The 25,124-nt window shown below is 39.7% G+C and overlaps 2 protein-coding genes across 4 annotated transcripts in view; one reads left to right on the forward strand and one right to left on the reverse strand.

Annotated features, from left to right (window-relative positions):
* Positions 1 to 1,012: 1,012 nt before the first annotated feature.
* LOC131434796 (apyrase-like) lies at positions 1,013 to 16,929 on the forward strand. The gene is made up of 3 exons (XM_058601948.1): positions 1,013 to 2,028; positions 16,050 to 16,298; positions 16,363 to 16,929. The coding sequence occupies exons 1-3, from the start codon at positions 1,080 to 1,082 to the stop codon at positions 16,812 to 16,814; spliced, it is 1,650 nt and encodes a 549-aa protein (XP_058457931.1). The 5' UTR covers positions 1,013 to 1,079; the 3' UTR covers positions 16,815 to 16,929.
* A 109-nt stretch (positions 16,930 to 17,038) lies between these two features.
* The window catches only part of LOC131434795 (uncharacterized), a 76,310-nt gene continuing 68,224 nt past the window's right edge, over positions 17,039 to 25,124 (reverse strand). The window contains exons 6-10 of one of the 3 annotated variants that reach the window (XM_058601947.1): positions 18,620 to 18,760; positions 18,419 to 18,488; positions 18,204 to 18,367; positions 17,945 to 18,143; positions 17,039 to 17,620 (exon numbers count right to left, since the gene is read on the reverse strand). In XM_058601947.1, the coding sequence (XP_058457930.1) occupies positions 17,599 to 17,620; positions 17,945 to 18,143; positions 18,204 to 18,367; positions 18,419 to 18,488; positions 18,620 to 18,760 (596 nt within the window). In that variant the 3' untranslated portion in view covers positions 17,039 to 17,598. Of the gene's footprint in view, positions 17,795 to 17,944; positions 18,144 to 18,203; positions 18,368 to 18,418; positions 18,489 to 18,619; positions 18,761 to 25,124 lie in introns of all 3 variants that reach the window. The other 2 variants (XM_058601944.1, XM_058601946.1) reach the window with 2 other exon arrangements.

Genomic DNA, 25,124 nt, shown 5'->3' on the forward strand with positions numbered 1-25,124 from the left:
AAACTTAGTGAAACGGTTACTCATAGTTTTATTTTACTGTGTCATTCATTCGGTATGCATTAACAAATGAAGTAGGGGAGAGTGTTCGGTCACCGGCACCTTTTTTCTTTTAAGCTTATAACTTCTGACTAAGTGCACAATATGCGGACATATATACATCAATGAAAAGCTAAAGTCCCTAGCTAACAACCGAATGAGAAACTAAGTTGATTCAATCGATTGAAAAAACTTTATTATCAATTTAGTAAAGTGATAAATTGTGGTCATTTCAAAAAAAGGTGTTCGATTACCGGCACCCCAAGAAATTTCGCTAAAAATGGAAAAATATAAGTAAAAACTTCTATTATTCAAAGAAAAAAACGGAAAAAATGGTGACTTCGCCTTGGCTCTCTTGGCCAAATATTTGGATGGTGGCATCTTTGGTGTTGATTAGGCCGGTCTGCAGTCGAATTTTTTGGCTTCTTATCCACTGAGCAATGTTTAATGTCATTAACCAGTGCATTAAGGTTCATTTTTCTTGACTTGGGCGATTTGTTTGAAGTCTAATTGATAAAAAAAAATCAATTTACTAGAAAAAATATGAAATCGAAAAGTTACCATCTTATAAAACATGGTATCATTCCATAGTAGTTTAACATAAGAATAAAGAAAATATGCGAAATACACAAACATTCATTATTGGTGACCATCTTTTTGCAGTGTGAATCACATTTTGGACCCACATTTGAAGATACTTGACGTCACAAGAAATATTTTCTTGTCAGTTAATACAGACAGTACCTTGTTGCGATTGTTTAGCTTGCTACCTGGCTTATGTACTGTAATAGTTATCTGCAATACGGCAGCAAAAAAAGAGCGAGGGAGAGTAGATTGACCGTAATCAGCTACCGATTGTTTTGGGTCTGAGATATAGCTGATAGTAATACCGATATAACATTTACCAAAGCTTTATCTCTTATTCGTCTCTTATTGAAAGCCTATTCATCCGAGTTCAGTTGTTCGTCATCCTCCGTCGGTGCGGTATCGATTCGGAGCTTGGAACTCGCGACTGTCGGCTATTCTGTAGTTTTAACAAAAAGATGATTCGAAAACATTTACTTTTTCTGGTATTGTGTGCTTTGGCTTGGAGTGTACAAGGCCAGGAAAATCTTTACGAGTTGTCGATAATTCACATTAACGATTTTCACGCACGCTTCGAAGAGGTCGATACCGCTAGTGTGACATGTGACTCGTCTACTGGAGCTGTCTGTGTGGGTGGCTATGCTCGGACAGTGACCGTCGTGAAACAATTGCTAGCAGAGAGAACCAATCCGATGTACTTCAATGCGGGAGATAACTTCCAAGGAACCTTGTGGTATAATTTGCACCGGTGGAATGCCACGGTAGAGTTTTTGAATATGCTCCCGGCCGATGCTATGACCCTTGGCAATCATGAATTTGACCACGGGTTGGATGGAATAATTCCGTTCATGGAGCACATCGATTCTCCGGTGTTGATGGTGAACGTCGATAATAGCGAGGAGCCTAGATTTGGAAACTATCAGAAGTCGATGGTTGTGGAACGAAATGGACGGGAAATCGGCATCATTGGTGTTATTTTACGTGGTATGGAAGAGATCACGGAAGTAGGAAGCACGGGGAAACTGGTTTTTGAGGATGAGATTGAAACCGTGAAAGCAGAAGCGGAAGCTCTGAAGCAACAGGGAGTGGATATTATTATAGTGCTGTCTCATTGTGGAATTGAGACTGATCAGGAAATTGCGGCACATGCAGGTCCGGAGATTGACATCATAATCGGTGGTCATTCACATACGTTTTTGTATACGGGCGAGCATGAAGAAATTCCCGGAGTGGCTAAAGACGAGTACCCAGTAGTCGTTACGCAGTCAGGTGGTCATAAGGTACTGATTGTTCAAGCGGCAGCCTACACTAAACTCGTTGGTGATATAGTGTTGTTTTTTGACGAAGCTGGAATTATCCAACAGTGGAGGGGAAATCCAGTGTATTTGGGTGCTGATGTCGTTCCTGGTGAGTTTTATCTATTTTTGCTTTCGTTCACAAACTCTTTATTGGTTGTATGTACCTAAATGTTCATGTTACTCATCTACTTAATTCTTATAATCGGGAATTAACCCACCAGTTTTACTGTTATCTATATAGAAAGTGACTGATATATAAAGTGACTGAAACTTAGCTTACCTACTGTAACAAGTGTCAACAGTACAAGCTTGTTTTGTTTTGTGGGTAATTTATATTTGTGCGATAAGATTTGCAAAACGAGTGGAAACAATTTTGTTGCCACTAGCATCAAACTTTGGAAGTTTAGATTAGTAATGCAAGTAAAATGAAGTGTGAAAGTACCAAAAATAGACTCTCGTTCCATAAATCTGCAACCAAACAATCAAACGATTGAAACTTCGCTGCCAATGAAGCTCATCTCCGATTCGCTTACAAAGGGCAATGTCACACATCAATATTTGGGTTTTATTTCGTAAATGAAAAACCTATACTGTCACTAGGTACCGCGTAAGTAACAGAACTAAAAACTGCACTTCTGAAGCATGTTTGGCTAAGTTGATGCAGATTGGGTTAAGCTTTTCTGGTGTCGGTTGGTGACATTTGACTCCGAAGTGACCTTTAGTCGTTAGGCTCCAATGGGTCGGAACGGTTATGATGTCAGTTTTCTGGAATTGTCATGGTATACTTTTGGTGGACTATCCTGAAAAATGAACGAAATCATTGACAATAACTATTGGTGTGCATTATTGAAGCGATTGAATATCGATACATTCTTTTTATTAGATAATGCGACGGTACACAAGAGTATCGAATCCACTGACATCTACTCGAGCTATCATAATTTGCTTTCGCTTATCTGTTCCTGTTATGTCATTCAAAGAAATTGATGTGAATTTCATTCTATAGTTATCTATCGCTGCTTCCGGAACCTGAAACCGGGAGCCGCCAAGGTAAGTTTTATAACCATCATAAAATATGATCTTCAAATCGGAATAGTTTTGAGGTACGTTAAAAAGGCCCTTTCTGTTCTTCACGAGTCGAAATAAGAGTGACTCAGACCATTCCTTTTCCATGTGTGACCGAAACTGTCCAGCTTGTTTTTTGTTACTATGAAAGCTAATGCAGTTTAAGGACTCATCTAACGCAACACACAGGACCAGGGATGCCAGGTCATTTTTTCAAAAATATGTGATCAAACCTAAAACCTGTCTGTAAAAATCTGTGACCGTTTTCCGTACCCCAATAGCAGTTAAAAATCAATTTGGTTAGCAAAAACAAGGTCTCACTACCAACACACTCTGTACCTTTTTCCTCAACCGCTCTGTACTTTGTGGTGCTAAACTGTGCTCGATTTCCAAAATCTGTGAAAAGCTGTGATTTATTCAAGAATCTGTGAAAATCTGTGATAATTTTCAGAAATCTGTGAAAATCTGTGTCATTTTAAAAATTTGTGCAGAAAATTCAAAATCTGTGAAACACAGATTAATCTGTGAACCTGACATCCCTGCACAGGACTACAACGGTGTGTATGTTTTCTAGAATGTTTACTTCGCACTAGTGTGGAATACAAAGTTACAATTTAGGCCTCGTATCAGAATGCTCCATCGTTCGGATCGAAAGGGTACAAAATTGTACTTTCTTGCTAGGGTACGTCCTATTTGCTATTCGTAGACTACCCACCAAGTTACGTCATCTATTCGTCAGTGCATAACAGTTTATGTTGAACTGGTATGCCACTTAGCAGTTCAACGCTCAGAAGACATAAAGTTTCTGCTACTTGTAGAACACTTAAAGTATAGTTTAGCATAAAATATATAATGACGGTTATGTGCCCAACGCACAAAAATTGGTTAGCCCCTGTGTGACCACTACCACGGTTTATGTTGAATTATTGTTGTTTATGGCAATTGTTTGCAATATTTCTCGATAACTAAATGCAAATGAAAACAATATCGAATGCGGCTTCACCACATCGTTTTGTTCGTGTGTTATCCGACCTGGCTACCGCTCGTTCGAACCTAACTGAAGTAAAGAAACCTAGCTTTGAATAGACCGCAAATGAGGCGGTTTCAGGTTCGTATGCAAGAGGCCGTCAGCTGACGTCGCGGCGATTTTGTGCCGTCGAGCCATCTTGACTACGGTTATGTAGCTGCGCCACATCAATTATCCTGGAGAAAATATATTTTGATAAATATCCTGGTGAATTTGCAGTTTTTTAATTCGTTGTGAGTTGTAAACGAAACTACCATTTCGGCGAAATGACCCGCTATCGGTTTTAGGCTATATTACACAATGAAAATCTTATGGGAAATTTTCCACTTTTACACGCTGGAGAGCATGATATGAATACTAGATTATTAATATAATATTTTATTTTGTGTGGAAATTATAGTGAGCCTGCTTGATCCATGTGCTTCACTATTTCGAATCACAAGCTCAATTGAGTATGTGCGTAAATTGGACAGCATTCATTCATATATTATTTACTGGTATGTAAGTTGTGTTCAATGACGTCAAGTCAAATTCTGAAACCACTATTAAAAAGCGGAATTTGTTTTAACACATTGAACAGAAGTGTCCTTCATACAATGCGAGATTAAATCAGCTCACTATTGTTTAGAATTTGATCTCAGCATTTTTCCAAAATGAGTACCGCGTACCTTTCTTCGAAGCAGTTTTTCTGTACTCGCTCCCAAAAGGACCCAAAATGACCCAAGCCGCCGCGGTGAAATACATGCAAAAGTCGACACAGTTTTTAAGTAAGTAAGTAAGTGAATCGTTTTAAAGAGATAAAAAATGTCAACGACTTTCCAAATCGTGGTTCTGTTGGTGTATTATCGGAAAAAAACGAAAAAGTGATTTGTGACCTGTTTTTGAAGAATTAGATATCAATTTTGCCCGAAGGTGCTTCAAAATTGATAAAAAAAAGGTTTAAATATATCGTACGGAACTGTTCGCAGACATTTGATCGCAAATAATTTGAAATTTGGAAAAACCGATGTTGAGTGAAAAACATGTGAAAACACGTCTAGAACGGGCCAACGTGTCGTGACCTTCGATTGGCCCTCTCAGTCGCCCTTCGCCAATCCAATTGAGATCGTTTGGGTTCAAATGAAGTTGAAGCTTGGGAAAAACCGGACCGGAGGTCATTTTCAGAAGAATACGCTCAAAATCTCGCTCAAAGTATGCCTCGAAGGTGAAGGGGATTGGACTTTTTTTTTTTTTTTTTTTATTCAATATTATAGTATAATTTTAAGGCACACTGCTTAAGCTCTAAGATGCCAAGGGTATTTACTAATCTTAATTACGACTAACTTAAAACTAGAAAAGTATCATTATGTAATGTAGCGGTAGCGGATTCTCGAGAAGCTATCGGTAGTGGCCGGTGAATTGAATATCGCATGAGGGTCTTCCATATGCCGTTGGCGAAGATCCATGTTGGCCGCATCCTTCGGTCCGCGTGGGTCCGCGGGAAACACCCCCAGGCTACGAAGGCCCGGCGGGTGGCCCGCATGCTGGTTTTCGACTGGGGCGGCCTTCCGTGGACGATGATGGTGATGTTACGGAAGAGAATGAAAAAAAAAAGTAAATATTGTGGAAACGGGGTAAAAAGGGGATGTGGGAACAAAATGTTTGAAAACGATAAAGATCTAATTAGTTGCCATCGGGATGGTGAAGAGATAGGGAAGGGGTAACGAAAAAGTTAGTGACAAAAAAAGATCTTGTTAGTTCCAATGAAGATGGTGGACAGGGACGGGGATCGAGAGAATCGGGCGGATGTTAGTGTCGAACCTGTAGGTGGAGTTTATACTTTCTGAGCGAGGGATAACACATTACACTTGTATATCAATGTGTTTAAGGTACTGGTATATGAGAAGCATATATAAACTATCCCGACTCGCCAACACATCCCGAACCGGAACCTCAGGCGGTCTACCTCGGGCCCTAAGGGATTCCAGTAGCTTCGACCTGGCGTCACGATACTCTACGCACGACCACACGACATGCTCGATGTCCTGATAACCGTCGCCACAGGTGCAGAGACCGCTCTCCGCAAGCCCAACACGCCGGAGATGTGCGTTGAAGGTGTAGTGATTTGACATGAGCCGCGACATAACACGAATGAAATCGCGACTCACGTTCATCCCCCTGAACCAAGGTTTCGTCGATACCCTAGGGATAATGGAATGTAGCCATCGTCCCAGTTCGCCATTGCTCCATGAAGTTTGCCAACTTTCGAGAGTTTTCTGACGAGAGATACTGAAAAATTCATTGAAGCAGATTGGTCTTTCATAAATATCACCTTCTAATGCGCCCACCTTAGCCAATGAGTCTGCCTTTTCATTGCCTGGAATGGAACAATGCGAAGGGACCCAGACTAACGATATTAAATAAGACCGTTCAGATAAAGTTCGCAAGTGTTCCCGTATTTTCCCCAGGAAATATGGGGGATACTTTCCTGGCTTCATTGCCCGGAGAGCTTCTATTGAGCTTAGACTGTCCGTGACAATGAAGTAATGGTCTTTGGGCAAGGTTTCAATGATCTCAAGGGTGTACTGAATAGCAGCTAATTCTGCGACGTAGACTGAAGCCGGATCACTGAGTTTGTACGAAGCGGTGATGTTTTGATTGAAGATGCCGAAGCCTGTGGACCTGTTGATGTTTGAACCGTCAGTGTAAAACACCTTTTCACAGTTGACTGTTCTAAATTTATTATAAAAAATATTTGGGGCCACTTGAGGGCGCACATGATCCGGGATTCCACGAATTTCTTCTCTCATGGATGTGTCGAAAAACACAGTAGAATCAGAAGTATCCAAGAAATGAGCACGATTGGAAACAAACGAAGAAGGATTAATATTCTGAGCCATGTAATCAAAATACAAGGACATAAAACGGGTTTGAGAATTGAGCTCGACAAGCCTTTCGAAATTTTCAATCACCATCGGATTCAGGATGTCGCATCGAATTAGCAATCGATATGAGAGATCCCAGAATCGATTTTTCAACGGTAAGACGCCCGCCAGTACTTCAAGACTCATCGTATGAGTCGACTGCATGCAACCTAAGGCAATACGCAAACAACGATACTGAATTCTTTCCAGCTTGATGAAATGAGTGTTCGCCGCGGATCGGAAGCAAAAGCATCCGTATTCCATCACGGACAATATCGTTGTTTGGTATAACCTGATCAGGTCTCCTGGGTGGGCACCCCACCATGATCCGGTTATTGTACGAAGAAAATTGATTCTCTGTTGGCATTTTTGTTTCAGATACCTAATGTGACATCCCCAGGTGCCTTTGGAGTCGAACCAGACCCCGAGATATTTAAATGTGAAGACCTGAGCTATGGTTTCACCCCCTAGTTGAAGCTGTAATTGTGCTGGTTCTCGCTTCCTTGAAAATACAACCAGCTCAGTTTTCTCCGTAGAGAACTCGATACCCATTTGAAGAGCCCATGTCGACAAGTTGTCGAGGGTATCTTGCAATGGTCCTTGGAGATCGGCAGCTTTGGGTCCTATAATAGACACAACGCTGTCGTCGGCAAGTTGTCTTAGCGTGCAAGATGTGTTGATACATTCATCAATGTTGTTCACGTAAAAGTTGTATAAAAGGGGGCTTAAGCATGAGCCCTGAGGAAGACCCATGTAACTGAATCGTATTGTCGACAAATCACCATGCGCGAAATACATGTATTTCTCGGACAACAGATTATACAAAAAGTTATTCAAAATTGGTGAAAGACCATGCTGATGCAACTTCTCAGATAGGATGTTTATGGAAACTGAATCAAAAGCCCCCTTGATGTCTAGGAAAACTGACGCCATTTGTTCTTTACGAGCAAATGCCATTTGAATTTCGGTTGAGAGCAACGCAAGACAATCGTTCGTTCCTTTACCCCTGCGGAAACCAAATTGTGTATCTGAAAGTAAGCCATTAGTCTCGACCCAATTGTCTAGACGAAACAGAATCATTTTTTCGAACAATTTCCGGATACAGGAAAGCATAGCAATCGGCCGATACGAATTGTGATCGGAGGCAGGTTTCCCTGGTTTTTGAATGGCGATAACTCTTACTTGTCTCCAGTCATGTGGGACAATATTATCCTCAAGAAGCCTATTGAATAAATTCAATAAGCGCCTTTTGGCAGAGTCAGGCAAATTTTTCAACAAGTTGAATTTGATTTTGTCTAACCCCGGAGATTTATTGTTACACGATAAAAGCGCAAGTGAGAACTCGACCATCGAAAAAGGTGTTTCGTTTCTGTTTGATGAAGCGACGCGCATGATTGTCTGTTCCGGAACAGAGTCAGGACATACTTTTTTAGCGAAATCGAATATCCAGCGGTTAGAATATTCCTCGCTTTCGTTTGTGGTGTTTTTGTTGCGCATTCGTCGGGCTGTGTTCCAAAGAGTGCTCATTGATGTTTCTCTCGATAATCCGTCTACGAATCGACGCCAATAACCGCTTTTCTTCGCTTTAATCAAGCTTTTCATTTTAGCGTCGAATGCCGCGTAGTTTCTGAAATTATCAGGTGTTCCGTTTTTCCTAAACTCGACAAATGATGCAGTTCTCTCCGCGTTTAATTCTGAGCACTCTTTGTCCCACCACGGGTTGGGGGGACGGATGTTAGTTTTCGCGCCGGGTACACGTTTCGTCTGAGCTTGAGTCGCGGTGTCGAGAATCAAGCCAGCCAAAAACGTGTACTCTTCCTCCGGAGGAAGTTCTTGTGTTGTTACTAGTTTCTCAGATATCGAGGTCGCATAGCTATTCCAATCAATATTTCTTGTGAGGTCATACGAAACATTGATTGTTTCCGATGGTCTTAATCCGGTGGCGATTGAAATTACGATAGGCAGATGATCGCTACCGTGGGGATCAGGGATTACCTTCCACGTGCAACCCAACCGTAGCGATGTCGAGCAAAGGGATAAGTCTAGCGCACTTGGTCTTGCTGGTGGTGCAGGAATTCGTGTCATTTCTCCCGTATTCAAGATTGTCATATTGAAGTTGTCGCAGATATCATGGATCATAGTTGATCTGTTATCGTCGTGAAGACAGCCCCATCCCGTACCGTGTGAGTTAAAGTCTCCTAAAACCAACGTCGGTGCGGGAAGAAGCTCTATGATATCATTGAGCCGCCGATGCCCAACCGAGGCTCTTGGAGGAATGTAGATGGAAGCAATGCAAAGGTCCTTGCCTTTGATTGTAACATGACATGCGACAACTTCAATACCTGGTATCGAGGGGAGGTTAATGAGATAGAAAGAATAGCACTTTTTGATCCCCAAAAGTACTCCTCCATAGGAATCATCTCGATCCAGACGAATAATGTTAAAATCGTGGAAGTTTAAGGGTATTTCAGAAGTTAGCCAAGTTTCGCACAATGCAAATGCGTCACATTTCAGATTATTTACTAGAAATTTGAAAGGATCTATTTTTGGGATGATACTTCTACAATTCCACTGTATAACAGTGATTGTATCCGTGACCTCGGTGGGTGTCTTAGCCATCGAAGGATACGATCGCTGAAAGAAGGGGCCATTTTGCAGTCAACTGCTTCAAGAATGTTTTAACTGTAGGAATAAAAGCCATTATCAGGCTTTTAAGAGGTTCAGAAATATTGAAAGTAGACATGATCCAGTCCACAATATCAGAGAATTTAACAAACCCAGTATTTGGTAAATTTTCTGACTGATCTTTAGGGACTTTCGGGGGTTTTGAAGTCCCAGGAAGTGATGGAAATTCTTGCTCGGAATTTAATTTTCCAAGGCCTGGAGCTTTTTTCTCTGGTTTTTTGCCATCACTACCAGTTGTTGTAATTTTTCGGAACCCATCAGAGGACATCTTCGAACCCTTACTAGGGAGCTTTTGAGAAGATTTATTTCTTCTCTTTCTAATTGATGAGCTATGAGGGACAGCCGAAGATGTACCTTCGAGGGGGTCATCATATTCGCTCTCGTCAGTTGACAAGTAAGCGTAAGGATTTTCGGTAGGTGGCGTAGCACATTTCAACATTTCTGCAAAAGAGCGTTTGGAATGTTGCTTAAGTGAACGCTTCATTTTATCCTTACGCAATTTGTACACGGGACAATCAGAGAGGTCATGCGGCCTCTCCTTACAGTAGAGACACTTTTCATTGTCTCCACTGCAGGAGTTATCCGCATGACTCCCTCCACACTTTATACACCGGGATTTATTGCAACAATGGGATGCTGTATGTCCCAATTGTTTGCAATTGGTGCAGTTCATGACCCGCGGCACAAAAAGACGAACAGGTAAACGGACTCGGTCCAGGAGGACGTAATTAGGCAAAGCCGAGCCAGCGAAAGTCACCCGATACGAGTCTGATGGGATATAGGACTTAGTCCCATCCTCAGCGGTCGATACTGAACGCAATTGCTTGCAGTCCAGTATCTTAACGTTCTTGAGTAGGGGGTTTTTAAAACCGCCTGCCCCATGCTTAAGAACGTCCTCGCAAGTCAGACTCGGATCGGTGATCACGCCGTCTATCTCGACTTCGCGAGCTGGTACGTATACGCGATACTCCCGCGTGAAATTCTCACTTCGAACGATCTCATTAGCCTGTTTTGCACTGGCTAACAAGACCCTAAGCTTGTCCGGGCGTACTTTCTCAATTTTTTGTACAGTATTGTATCGCGAGGACAGGTCATTAGAAAGTTTTAGAAGGTTCAATTTTTTACCATTCGCTTTGGTCCGGATGTAAACCGCATACGGTCCGGCCGAGAGTGCAAGCCCATCGGGATAGCTTCTAATGCGAGATTTATTGCCATCAGAAGCATCCATTTGATCATCTAGGGGAAGGTCAGGCAATTCTGTGCCTTTTGTCATGGCACGGAAATGTGTCCGTGCGGGTAAATATTAGGGGGCAATAAAAATCTAATGGTACTGAACAACAGGGAAAAAGAAAAAAAATACTTAGCTTTAGCTCTCGAAGGGTGATCGGCCGACAAGGCCCGGTCCTAGGCGACCGGTGAATACTCCAGTTCAATAAAGTGCAAAAAACCTCTTTGAGGAAAAAGCACTTTGTTTTTAGTCTCTCACTACACTGTCCAATGAAACCAATCTTTTTATCACTATATATATTTATCACTGTTTCTAATGTACAACGATATATACGCAGCGCCCAGCGCTGGCGCTGGCTAACGGTACCACACGCAGTGCTGCTTTACACAAGCTCACAGTCGGCCTTGAGAACGGATTAATTAGAACTATCACTCGACCGCACTGATGCACACAATAGAATACGGGATGACCTTGATAACGGAATAAAACAATTCACCACGCGATTGGAGAAAGCAGAATTTACGTCCGATCGATCCGATAGTCACGGCACGAATGAAGGGGATTGGACTTGTTATTAATGTATTTGCATGAAAGTTTTTGATCTAATAAAACAATATTACAAGATAATTTTTGAACAGTACGAACATTGACGGGACAACTAAAGGAACCGAAACAATAGGAACAAGTGCAGACAGTACTGACACAAGTGCAAAGAGTGCAGGAATAGGTACAAAAAGTGCAGACATTACGGGAACACTTATAGAGGGTTCAGAAAAAACGCGGAGCATAACAGTTCGGCTGAAAAGTTCGTATCGTTTAATAGAAACACACATTTTTTTGCCAAAATTCGTTTTTATTATTCAACATAATTGCCATCAGAGGCGATACACCGATTATAGCGATCTTCCAACTTTTCGATACCATTTTTGTAGTACGATTTGTCATTTGCCTCAAAATAGGCCTCAGTTTCAGCGATTACCTCTTCATTGCTTCTAAATTTTTTACCAGCGAGCATTCTCTTGAGGTCTGAGAACAGGAAAAAGTCACTGGGGGCCAAATCTGGAGAATACGGTGGATGAGGGAGCAATTCGAAGCCCAATTCGTTCAATTTCAGCATGGTTTTCATCGACTTGTGACACGGTGCATTGTCTTGATGAAACAAAACTTTTTTCTTCTTCAAATGAGGCCGTTTTTTTTTAAAATTTCGTCCTTCAAACGCTCTAATAACGCTATATAATAGTCACTGTTGATGGTTTTTCCCTTTTCAAGGTAGTCGATGAAAATTATACCATGCGAATCCCAAAATACAGACCCCATAACCTTACCGGCCGATTGTTGAGTCTTTCCACGCTTTGGGTTCGGTTCATCGCGTGCAGTCCACTCAGCTGACTGTCGATTGGACTCCGGAGTGAAGTGATGGAGCCATGTTTCATCCATTGTTATATATCGACGAAAAAATCGGTTTTATTTCGATATAACAGCTCCAAACACTGCTCAGAATAATCAATTCGTTGTTGTTTTTGATCGATTGTGAGCCCACGCGGCACCCATTTTGCATAAAGCTTTCTCATCTCCAAATATTCGTGAATAATATGTCCAACACGTTCCTTTGATATCTTTAGGGTGTCAGCTATCTCGATCAACTTCACTTTACGGTCATTGAAAATCATTTTGTGGATTTTTTTCACGTTTTCATCGGTAACAACCTCTTTTGGACGTCCACTGCGTTCATCGTCTTCGGTGCTCATATGACCAGTACGAAATTTTACAAACCACTTACGAATTGTTGCTTCGCCCGGTGCAGAGTCTGGATAACACTCATCAAGCCATTTTTTGGTATCGGCGGCACTTTTTTTCATCAAAAAGTAGTGTTTCATCAACACACGGAATTCCTTTTTTTCCATTTTTTTCACAATAACAAAAGTAGCTTCACTCAAAATGCAATATCTCACAAACTAATAATCAGACAGCTGTCAAATTTATACACGTATCTTTTGAAGGTTCGTACTAACTGAAAATGGTATGGATTTAATTCTAGTGGCGCCCTCTCATAGAAACGATGCGAACTTTTCAGCCGATCTGTTACTGTAACATGTACATTAAGTACAGGAATACAATAGAACAGGTACAGAAAGTACAGGAAAAGGGTACAAAAGAAACAGAAACATGTGTACAAAGTACTGGAACAGGTATATACAATTTAGGAACAGAACAGAAAGTAAAGGAACAAGAACAGATCGTACATGAACAAAAAAAGTACAGACACAAGTGGAGAAGATACAGAAACAGAACGTACAGGACCATGTACAAAAAATTCACAAATGAGTACTGAAAGTACAGGAACAAAAAAGAAAGTACAGCAACAAGCATACAAAGTACAGGAACAGTACAAAAAAAAGTTTGAAGTGTAAAAGTTGATGGCAACTGTTATCGAGATAATGTGGCGTGAATTTTGAGTTTTTTCACATTGACAATTGTATGGTGCCTGTACGCGTGTCGGCAAACAAAACCGAAAAAAGAGCAGCAAATCCAAACCTAAAAGTCTTGGCATTACATTCCTTTTGTGGAATTTGGCCTTTCTGATTCAACAGACTTCGCAGCCGATTCTTAGTGTACAGAATCATTGCATGGGCTAGTACTTAGTTGTGCATAAAATGCCTTGCTTGTAACTGAATAATTTTTTACCATTTTTCGTGAATTTTTGAAGAAATAATGCAAAATTGGCAGATTTTAAATTGTGGTAATGAATATTTTAATAAATAATTTTTCAACACACTTGGCGAGTATATATCAAAAATTTTTAGTTGTGGTGTTTTTAAAATCCAAGATTATTGTCATATTCAATTTAGGAATCCTAGATGATTACAAGTGAATTGTTGCATATTTGTTGAATTTAAATGAATTTGTGAATGAATCTGAAATTTTCATTTTTATTGTCACCTTAATCGGTCGTATCTCGTACATAACCCTTTTATTCTTTGCTCTCATTTGTTCCGTTTGTTATTTAACGGTGTGGTAGTATATGTTTGTCGTTTGTACTTAAGCATGGATGCACCGCTACAATTCACTTGCAGTGGTAAAAGTTGCCAGAATAACACAATCAATCAACTAATAGGAACCATTATTGACAATATGAAGCTGATTTGGTTTAACCAGTTTACGAAGTTCGTGAATAGCATTCTAAGCAGTTAATTTTTTAAGTAATTATTCACACTTGAAAGGTTCGCGTGACACAACCCAACGAACTTGTAAACTACTTTTAGAATACATTGTTCAGCTTCACTGTAGTGAGAAAGTTCACGCGATCTGTACTTCGAACTGTCAAAATTTGCCACGTGTTTTCTTAAGCAGTGAGAAAGTTCACGCGGAACTTGTTCTGTACTTTCAAGTTCTCAAAAGTACCGCGCGTACTTTTAAGCAGCAAGAAAGAAGATGTTTTAAGTAATTGTGGAGCTTCTGGTTGCTTGGGATGTCAATATTCACGTACTACATGGAATGAAAAGTCCCGGGTCTCTCACAGAAAAAACGTTAGTGTTTGAATAACAGCTGATCGTGTCAGACGAGTTCTAAAGCTTGCTTCATTTAGAATTGGAACAAACTTTTGCTCATATTGTGGCGCTCCTGGTGGACGGATTTGGAAGTTCTTGGCGCCCACGTGTCGGGAATTTTGTCAGCTTCACGTATGATTTTTGACATTCCTCAAATCGAATGTACTTTGTATACAATCAACATGAAAGCCGAAAGAAGGGAAACATGTTTTGCACAGTTATTTGGAAAATCCATTGTGGTCTGCATCTAGGCTAAACAGCTGAAATTGCCCAGAAATACCGTATGGCGCGTTATCAAACGGTATAAGGAAACATTGACAACGATTCGGAAGCCTCAAGCCAATCGTCGGAGTGAAACTGTCGACCGGAAACTGCGTGGTAAGATTTTAAAGACGATTAAGAGGAATCCTAATCTGTCGGACTGTGATTTGACCAGAAAATTCGATGCTGCCCATAGTACCGTAAGGAGAACTCAACTCCGGGAAGGAATCAAGTCGTATCGAGCTAGCAAACAGCCAAATCGGACTATAAAACAGAATAGTGTGGTCAAAATTCGTGCTCGGAATCTATATGACCAGGTGCTGACTAAGTTCGACGGGTGTCTTCTGATGGACGATGAAACCTATGTCAAGGCTGACTTCGGGCAAATCCCAGGTCAAATATTTTACTTGGCAACGGCTCAGGGGGATGTTCCAGCCAAATTTGAATTAGTTTTACCGACAAATTGGCAAGAAAATTTATGATTTGGCAAGGCATTTGCAGCTGTGGCAAAAAACGAAAGTTTTCGTTACAAATAAGACAATGACAGCGGAACTATACCAAAAATAGTGTCTCAAAAACGAATTTTGCCGTTCATTCGATCCCACGACCATCCCGTAATGTTTTGGCCAGATTTGGCAAGCTGTCGTTACAGCAAAGTCGTTCAAGAATGGTATGCAGAGAAAGGGGTCCAGTTTGTTCCGAAAAACCTTAACCCACCCAACTGCTCCCAGTTCCGCCCTATTGAGAAATACTGGGCAATCATGAAGAGGAGACTCAAGGCAAAGGGAAAGGTTGTCAAAGACATCAATCAGATGACGACCTGGTGGAATAAGATAGCTAAAACGATGGACGAAGAAGGTGTGCGCCGCCTAATGAGCCGTGTTACAGGAAAAATTCGAGAATTCCTTCGAAACCGTAACGAATAATTTTATCCGTATTTTTTCTTCAAAGTATGAAGAAAACGCTACATTTGTATAAAAAAAGATCTTGAATTTAATAATGAATAACTGAAATACAGGCAATTGTCTTTGTTGCAATGCTATCTGAAGCAAACTTTAGTTTGCATCAAGCTATGAAAATGTTGGCGATTATACTGAAAAATAAAAGAGTTTTCACGGTTAAAAAACGAACTTTTTTTTGTTAGGCCCGGGACTTCTCATTCCATTCAGTACTCCAGTTGTCTCTCTGACATTATTTCGAGTTTGTCAAGTTTTTTTTTCAACAATATAGTGTAATATTATTATGCAATAGAAATTAATGTATTTTAGGTATTCTCAACTATACAATTTATTGAATGTTTTATAATAATATGCTGATATGAAATTGTCAAAATGGAATCGTAAATGGTTTTGTAACGACGAGTCGTAATAGTTTTTCTTCAAAAGTTCCTAATTGGGCATTTCCACTTCACAGATCCCGAAGTCGCTCAGGCTCTGATTCCCTGGAAGCAAGCGGTTGACGAGGCCGGTGGGCGGCGAATCGGGTTTACTGCAGTGAGCCTACTCAAATCGACCTGCGGCTATGCGGAATGCAATCTGGGAAGCTTCGTTGCCGATTCCATGGTGGCAGCATTCGTTCCACTGGCGGAACCCGGTCACTGGACGTATGCTTCGATTGCTGTGGTAGCTGTGGGAGGTCTGCGTGTGAGCATGTTCAAAGGAGGTAAAGCTGGCAGCCATAGTTGGGTAGTATTCGAGATTTTATGATTCTATTTTCTTAATTGTAGCAATAAGCTTTAAAAATCTGATCGAAGTGTTACCGTTTGAAAACATGTTGGTTTGTGTTGAGCTACGAGGCGATCGGCTGATCGGCATGTTGGAGTATGCCGTGGAGAAATCCTGGGACGAAGACAAATTCAATGGAGCAAATATGCTGCAGATGTCTGGATTACGTGTGGAATACAATGTAACTAATCCCGTAGGACAACGAGTACTTGCAGTGGAAGTACTGTGCTACGACTGCTTGGTACCCAAGTACGAACCGCTGAATGCACTGAAATACTATCGAGTGGTAACGAACTCGTTTATAGCCGGTGGTGGAGACGGATTTAGCATGTTTCCGGAGTACGGTCGGAACAAACAAAACGGTCCGATTGACGTGGATGCTCTCGAGAAGTACACGAAGGAACATTCGCCGATTATGCAGGGAATTGACGGTAGAGTTAAGGTTTACACGTGATGGACGACAGCCGTTATTGTTTTAAATGACGAGAGACAAGACAAATTGATTTGGCGATAAGACCGTACTTTTAATTTTTTGTTTTAGATAAATACATGCTCTTATCACGAGTGAATGGCTGGGTTTTATTGATCGCCATGCAGTTGAAGTTTTATTACCGAATATAGTTCTTTCCACAAACCGGCTGAAAGTGAACATCAAAACTTTAAATAATGTACAAGGTATTGAGTAGAAAGAAATACAATTTATTTTATTTTATTACAGATTGGTAAGCTTGATAACTACAATGATGGTTTGATTACTATATCGTAGCTCTAGAGATTCATGAAAACATGTAGTAAATAGTCTTCGTTAAGAAAATCTTCTCCGTTACAGTCTATCCGAAATGGTTATTTCAATTATGTTTACTCTTACACACTAGAAGAAGAAGGTATTTCGACAAGGAAGATTACATACAATATTTCAAGTTTGGGACACCTTAGCTGACAAAGGTTGGTATATCAATTCAATGCACTTTTTGGTGTATCAACTTTAGGAAATATCAACAGTTACAGATAGAGTTTAACAACTATTTAGTAAAAAAAAACTAAGATATTGACGCACTATTTCACTCCATCCATTTCTAGAGTATTGAAGAATTGGTGTCACTGGCGACTAGTTTTTGACCTTTCCTCTTGTTACCGCCGGAACCGGTGAATTCGGGGACGACACATCCTTCCGTTCGTCTCCGCTATCCGCACCGCTGCTACCATAATCGGCAGCTTCGTATTTCTTGATGAGTGCATTATTGTTGGCGTAGGTCACTTCTAGTCTACGGAAAAGCACAACGTGGTTTGATTTCGCGCAATACCAAGAAGCGTTCAATTGGTTAGCTTAGTTTAATTGTTATGGTGTGGAGAAAGGTGGTGATGGCTAGCAGGTTAGTCTCGTTTTTAACATTTCCGGGTATGTAATTCTATAGCGCACGGTAAGCGGTAATTCTGGGGTTAGATGTTAAGTGATGGTTGGTTAATTGGCAGACAAGATTATGGGTGTGTTCTTATGCGGATCTACTGCGTGTTTGGTTATTCAGTTCAATCGGTTACAAGCACGAAATGGCATTACTATGACCGGGATGGTATTGGGCTTACTTTGGCACTTCTAGTGGTCGTATAAGGCTTTGGATGATCTTCTTGTTAGCAGACAGCGCTGGTCCACTGACGCAGATAGTGGCTGACTTGAGATAGTTTACCAGATCTTTGGTATAGTTCTCGTCCGCTTCCTTCGACACTTGCTTGTCTTTTGAAGAGAAATTAAAAGGGAATACTTTGCGGAACTTGGAACGGATTCCTAAAACCAACGAATTGATTCTTAGTGGATGATACGTATGAAAACTTCAACATTACCTACCGTTTTGGCTAGTTGTTTGCGTTGTGATGCTGCTACTTCTGGTTACCTTGAGAGCATTCTTTTCGATTGGAAGATTCACATCATGGGACCATTTACCACAGGGTGTGGATTTATCCAGTAGCCGTGCTCGAGCACATTGTTCTATCGTTTCGGCACACGAGTGTCTGAAAAACGATTATTTTTAAATAACGGCTAAATGCATAGTTCGGTCTTACCTGCCACAAAATCGAGCCCACTGCTCCGCTCTAAAACCCCGTCCGGTGTCGGTCTCGACCGGCGATGCCCCTGTCCGGAAGTTGATAAATAACGAGATTAAAAAATTACGTACGTAAATAGAACTCAACATTTGTTTGAAAATAAAAAGGCAGAATGAGTAAATATCATTGCCATATGTTTATGCAAATCTTAGAGCTTACCAGCAAATAACAGCAGCTTGGCACACCGAGTCCTTCCCTGTAGGGCAGCCTTCATCAAAGGTGTGAAACCTAGGTTGTTTTTTGGGTCAATCACCAAACTTCGGCACTTGGTGATTAGCATATTGACGATGTCGGAGAGTCCTAGAAGAAAGTGATAAAAGGTTTTAAGTTTTCAAAAAATTGACAAGTGATAAGTGAAAATATCTACTGTATCATTTCCGTTTTTTTCTGTGTAACCATCTTCCTGATACTGCCTTATGCATACAAATACTCAAATTATTTCACTGGGCACGCGAGCAAAACTGCGCCGGGTTGTGTTCCATGAGCCGGGGTGTAGAAGTGACAGCCGCAGTACGAGCCAACCTCGATTTAACAATTCAATGCTTATCATCACCTGGTGAGGCAACATGATTTGGCATTGGTGTGAGCTCAACTAGCTTCTGAATTCTCAACTAGTGCCGCGGCAGTTTTTGCTTGAAGGTCGTACCGCGCGAGTGTGATGCTCCGTGACATGTAAATTAATATAACTAATCGAATGTTTTTGGGTACCAAAACTCGTCCGAATGATAGGAACAAATGTATTTGCCTTTGTAATTGTTTAACCGATTCACGGGGTTATTGTCATAATAGTCATCTCATTAGTAGAGTCCCCATGTTGCGGATTACTCGGCTTTCATTCGACGAATTGTGATAAAATCGAATGCAAAATCTTTGCTTTGGCTTTAAGAAACGATATCACAGAAAAATAGTTCGAAAATTGTGCAATACTGCTGTTATAACAATGCGAAAACTTAGAGCGAATGCATCTAAAGGGTGATTTTTTTGCTGGTATTTTTCTGGCAACACTGTTTTTGACAGATCTCACGTGAATCGTGCCTTGTGTCATTGTCAAGCTTGTTCGGTTTGATCTATAATTGCATCATGAATCATCGTCTACGATTTATCACGAATGGGCGCTGTGAAACTTGGAAGGAGATCCACTTTTTTATCGAAAAATTGTGTCCAGCGACGAAGCTCATTTCTGGTTGAATGGATACGTCAGCAAGTAAAATTGCCGTAACTGATGTGAAGACCAACCAGAAGCATTGCAAGAGCTACTAATGAATCCCAAACAAGTTACTTTTTGGTTTGGATTATGGGGCGGTGGCATTATTCGTAAATAATAAAAAAATTGAAGAGAGTGTGCCAAAACTACACCTTTCGTATGGACCATCAAAAGCGGAGACGCGGCCAAAATTTGCATGAAATCATATCCAAACATTAAATTATATTTATCGTTCTATCGATTCCAATAAATTTTCCCAAATTTGTTGTGTTTTTCTTAAATCAAATTCAATACCTTCTAACACTAAACATACCATGACCGGTCAAATGACTGGTTTTGAAGTTTAGTACTGTTTTCGAGAATTTTAATTTATGACTTCTTCTGACTAATTAATATGTAGGTAATATTCAATATTATATGTTTTTGTGATTTGTATATTTTGATTGACATGTCGTATACCGATTCATACCACAAACGGTCATTCGACCGGAAGAATATTTTTGCTTTTCGCTTAAGGGGCGGGTAGGGTCTAACACTTTTAAAAAATCTTTTTTTTCTCTGTATATTTTCTTATAGTAAAACATTTCAAGAATATTCTGTGAAATTTTCAAGCCAATCGGACCAAACTCACCAAGTTATGGGCCTTTATCTATACTTATCTCATACTGTGAAGAAGTAAGAGCTCGGCGCAGCTTTCTGCTTCAATTGACTTAAAAACTTAGAAAAACATTCTTGAAATGTTTCATTATAACTAAATACAAAAGAAAAAATATGATATTTTGAAAATGTTACACCCTACGGGCTCCCTATAGTAATAAATTGTGTTTCCTTCGATTTTACAGACAAAACACGGTAAACGTTTTTGTTTCTCGAAAGCAGGTTTTGAAAGTCCTTGTCCATCGCCATTCAAAAACTACTGTACCAATATTTTTCAAATTTTGCACACACTTTCTACCTGTTAAAATGCCAGACCCCAACGTTTTCCTTTTCGTTATTTGTTACTTTGGGGAGGTTTTACAGCTACAAAATGGCGGATTTTTGTCGTGCAAAATCGTAGTTTTTACTTTGAACAACCTCCAAAATAAAAAAAAAACAATAAAAAAATCAAACAGAAACGTTGGGGTCTAGAAAAACTTCTACTCTATGTATGCTGCTTTAATTTGTTGACTTCTGATTAGTCAGCGCTGAGATACAGTGGACACCGCAAATCATGATTTTTAAGAAGCTTTCTCAAAAATACCTCTTTACTAACTTTTTCCTCAATATTTTTCCACGAAAAAATGACTAAATGTTGTTCAAATGATGCTTTGTATTATGCAAAACGTTTGAATTTATTTCGTTGAACAATAGTTCTGAACAAAAATCGCAAAAATGATGTTTTTCCATTATTTAGACCCTAGATAGAGAGTTTCAGAGATATAATCGCAAAAGTGACATAAGCACTGTTTTTTCGATCCGCTCAATTTTTTAGAAGATGGCTGGATCGATTTGCTCTATTTTAGGCTCGTTTGAAAACTACTATAAGATCATGCAATCAGACCCGTACCCAGGATTTGGTTTCGGGAGGGGCCCAGAATGAAATAAATAATGTTACTGAAGATTGCTTAAGTAGATAATTTCCGGAGCGCCATTTACCGGCGTTGTTAACAGACAACCTTAAACTTTTACGCTGGAACTATCATTATTAGGTATTTATGCAAAATGTGTGACTATGACCGAGAGAAGGTTATTGTATTACATTTCTAACGTTTACTGTCATGCCACTTCAATCCCACATGTTTAAGACCTTCTACATGTCCATTTCTAGAGCACAAAAATCCACAAGACTTGTGAAAGATTTCGAGAAGTGGTCCGAGATTGCTCCCTTACTCCGATTTGTGGAGAACGGAAAACATCTTCTACATTTGTAGGTCATATTAGTTTATGGCCTCACAAACTTTCTTTAGCTATACAGGTTTCAGTAACAGGTTCCGGAAGTAGCGGTCTAAAATTCCAAGACAAAGCTCACATCGATTTCTCAGCGATGACTTAAGGTTTGGGAATAGATGACAGTTCGAGGAGGCCAAATCAGGTGAACAAGGTGGATGGGTAAGTAATTGGAGCATTAACCCGTAATTTTAATTATGGTAGCGATGCTCATGTGCTTCATGTAAGGCCCTTTCACAGCGATTTCGGTCTTTAATCAATTTAGTACTTCAAAAGTATACTATGACAATCCCAGAAAACAGGCTTCATGATCTTTCCGACCCATTGAGCCTCTCTTTCAGGCACTCACAACGACTTCAGTTCATTGTCGGGTAATCATTTATTTCTCTGGCGTATAATAATGGATCCAGCCAAACATGTACTCGAAGTGCACTTGCGCTCGTATTTTTAGTCCTAAATAAGTATGTGCGAGATCCAGCTTCAGGATATTTTTCTAATTTGCAGAATCTTGCTCAACTATGGTAAGCTAGCGCACTTTCTTTTTCTAGTCATCCAGAACAATTAAGTGTCTTATTATTATTGTCATTTATTTTTCCAGGTGTTTAATTTTAATTTTATTTAGTTTTGACACTGCACTGTTCGCTTCGCATCAAATTTTTTTTGTGTCTGTTTTTTGATTTCGGGAGGGGCTAGGGCCCCTTGGCCCCCCCCTCTGGGTACGTGCCTGCATGCAATAGAAATTCACCAATTAAGCCGTTAGTCGGAACTTCGACTCAGCTCGCCGAGATAGGAAAATGTCATGTGTGTATGTGTGTGCATCCTTCGAAGATTTATGCCCAATTTTCTCGCAGATGGCTGAATGTTTTTTAACAAGCTTAGGCTCATTTGAAAGCTACTATTGGGTTGTAGATCAAGTTCGAAAATTAAGTGGCTGACTCTTTCGATTCCGGACGTGACCGACAAACTACTTCTATTTCTGTACGCTTATTTCTCTTGGAGATGGTTCAACAAGTTTAGGCTCATTTGAAAGCTACTATTAGACTATTGAACAAGTTCGATGATCATATGACTAACTCTTTCGGTTCTGTAGATATAAATCGGAAAACTTTTTTAATTATCTACAACTTTCTAAAACATTTATCAGTTTCCTTGTAACTTGAAGTTTTTTTGTGTTATAAATTTTTAAAAAATCGTACGGTAAAATAACTGAGAATCAAAAAAAATTCTTTTTGATTTCATGCAAAATCGGATTTTTTTTAGTGTACATTTATTTTAGAAAGTCAAATTGATTACCTATAACTTCTTTTTAGACATATGCTTTGAAGAAGCTATAGATTTCTAGTTATAATTGTTTTGAAAATAATGTGGCTTAATCCTTATACGCCGTTCTATACCCGTGAAAAATACTTCATTGACTATAACGAACACACATGCAAAGTTTCATGCAAATCGAAGTGCCAAAAATCAGCCGATTCCGCATGGAATTCCTCATTGGAAACCGGTCTAGCCAAAGTCGGTTCGTTTGATCAACAACTGACATAACCTACAAATTAATACAGTTTTAAGCCAAATTTAGAAGAAATTTTTCCGTTTTCGCTTTGTTGCTCTGAATGAAGGAGGTTTTCGAACACTATTTCCGGTACTTTAGGAACCGAAAACTGATAACCCATAAATCCGAAATCAAAATTTTTGGTTATCAACTAACAAGATGTATACAACATAAAACTTTTTCCAAGCTCAAGTGATTTTATTTGTTTTTATATGGTCAGGTACAGAAACAGATTTTTGAAATTTAAGGTTTCTCTACTCAACACCTTGTATTTCCGAAACCGCAAGTCGTAGCCAGTTAAAATTTGACAACATATTATGGGAGCGTGAGACTTTCCATTCGAATGTATGTTTGTGAAAATCGGTTAAGTCATCTGTGAGAAAATCAAGTGCACAGTTATGGCAATTTTTCGCACATGTCACCCTGTAATTCCGAAACCAGAAATCTCATCCAAATGAAATTCAACAGCGTTCTATGAGAAAATATAATCTTTCATATGAATCTAAGTTAATGAAAATAGATTAAGCCATCTCCGAGAAAATTGAGAGCATATTTTCCGCACATACCACCCTGTAATTCCGGAACCGGAGGTCGGATAGGAATAAAATTTAATAGCGTTCTCTGGGAAAGTAAGAACCTTTCATATGAATCTAAATTTGTGAAAATCGATCTAGGTATCTCTTAGAAAAACAAGTGTACATTTTTCCACTTAGACACACACAAACATAATGGGATCTCGCTGAACTGATTCGAATGGTATTTGACACTCAATTTAAAGCCGGTTTTCACAATGATTTCGTATTTCATGTAAACGTTTAAACTTTAATGTTGGGTTAATTTTTGTAACTAATGACTTATTCATGTTTATAGCAGATTTTTCTTACGGGTGTTACTTCAAAATATCGGAATTGTTTTATTTCAAAGTATTTTGTAAGAAAAAATCTACAGGGTTGTTAACGAGACACGACCGATCACGATGACATTAAAATTGCACAAGAAACCATCTCTACGACATTATCGAGCAACACCGAGTGCAATTGGTTCGATACAAATCAGCGATGCCAGAAATGTTCGCTTCCGAACTGCAAAACAAGCAGTTGACTTTTCATCGAGCGGATGGCAAAGTGAATATTTTGTCTAACCGCAATGCATAAAAGCAGAAAAATGTGTTAGAGCACTCATTTATAGATTTCGTTTTGTGTGAAAGCTCATACTGTGCACAACATTTTTACATGCATAACGTGAAGTTTCCTTGTATCGACTGAAGCGAAACTGCTACTGAATGAAATACGAAGTGTGAAATAACAAAAAAAAACCGCAGCCCGTGTTAGAGGAATCAAGAGGATGACATCGTTATGCCACGCTGTGATTGGCTCGTGAAAACGTAGGTCAATTCAAATCGTTTGAAATTACGAAAAAACTCTAACGCGGCTAGTTTCGGTTTTATTTTAAGTATAGTAAAAGTTAGATATTTTTTATGTCAAAAAATAATTCTCATCCGAGCTGTGACAGCTTGGTGTTGCGAAACAGCGAGGCTGCTATTAGTAGTCTAGTGAAAAGAAAGCCTCTTGGATAAAAAAAATACTAACGATCGTTATAGACATTTGTTGGATGTTCCGAAAATGCGTTGAATGACCTCTCGTTGCTTTGTCTACATTGTGTCTTTGCTGTTAGTGTTGTTATCGAATGAATTTACTCGAATTTGAAATTTCTTACAAACACATCGCCTGTTTAATAATAATTTGAGCTGAAAAATTCTCAAGTCTGAACTATTATCTCTAACACCTAGATGTTGAATAACCAAACGTTCGAAAGAACCCTTCAACGCAAGAGTCGGCCCAATTAATAGTTTGAAATTATTCTGAGAAATCATTGAGATGTCGTCAAAAACAACCCTTTTTCAGATGCTGCAGTGTGGAAGCTCTAATTTGTTTCAGAATTATGATCAAAACTACTTTTTTCTTCAGTCTGTTATGCTGATATGA

This window comes from Malaya genurostris, chromosome 3 (genome assembly GCF_030247185.1).
Source record: "Malaya genurostris strain Urasoe2022 chromosome 3, Malgen_1.1, whole genome shotgun sequence".
Classification (NCBI taxonomy): Eukaryota; Metazoa; Arthropoda; class Insecta; order Diptera; family Culicidae; genus Malaya; species Malaya genurostris.

Coding starts and splice junctions, on each gene's coding strand:
- LOC131434796 (XM_058601948.1), top strand. CDS start 1,080: ATGATTCGAAAACATTTACTTTTTCTGGTATTGTGTGCTTTGGCTTGG. Junction 2,029..16,049: donor GGGTGCTGATGTCGTTCCTG/GTGAGTTTTATC, acceptor TCCACTTCACAG/ATCCCGAAGTCGCTCAGGCT. Junction 16,299..16,362: donor TGTGAGCATGTTCAAAGGAG/GTAAAGCTGGCA, acceptor TCTTAATTGTAG/CAATAAGCTTTAAAAATCTG.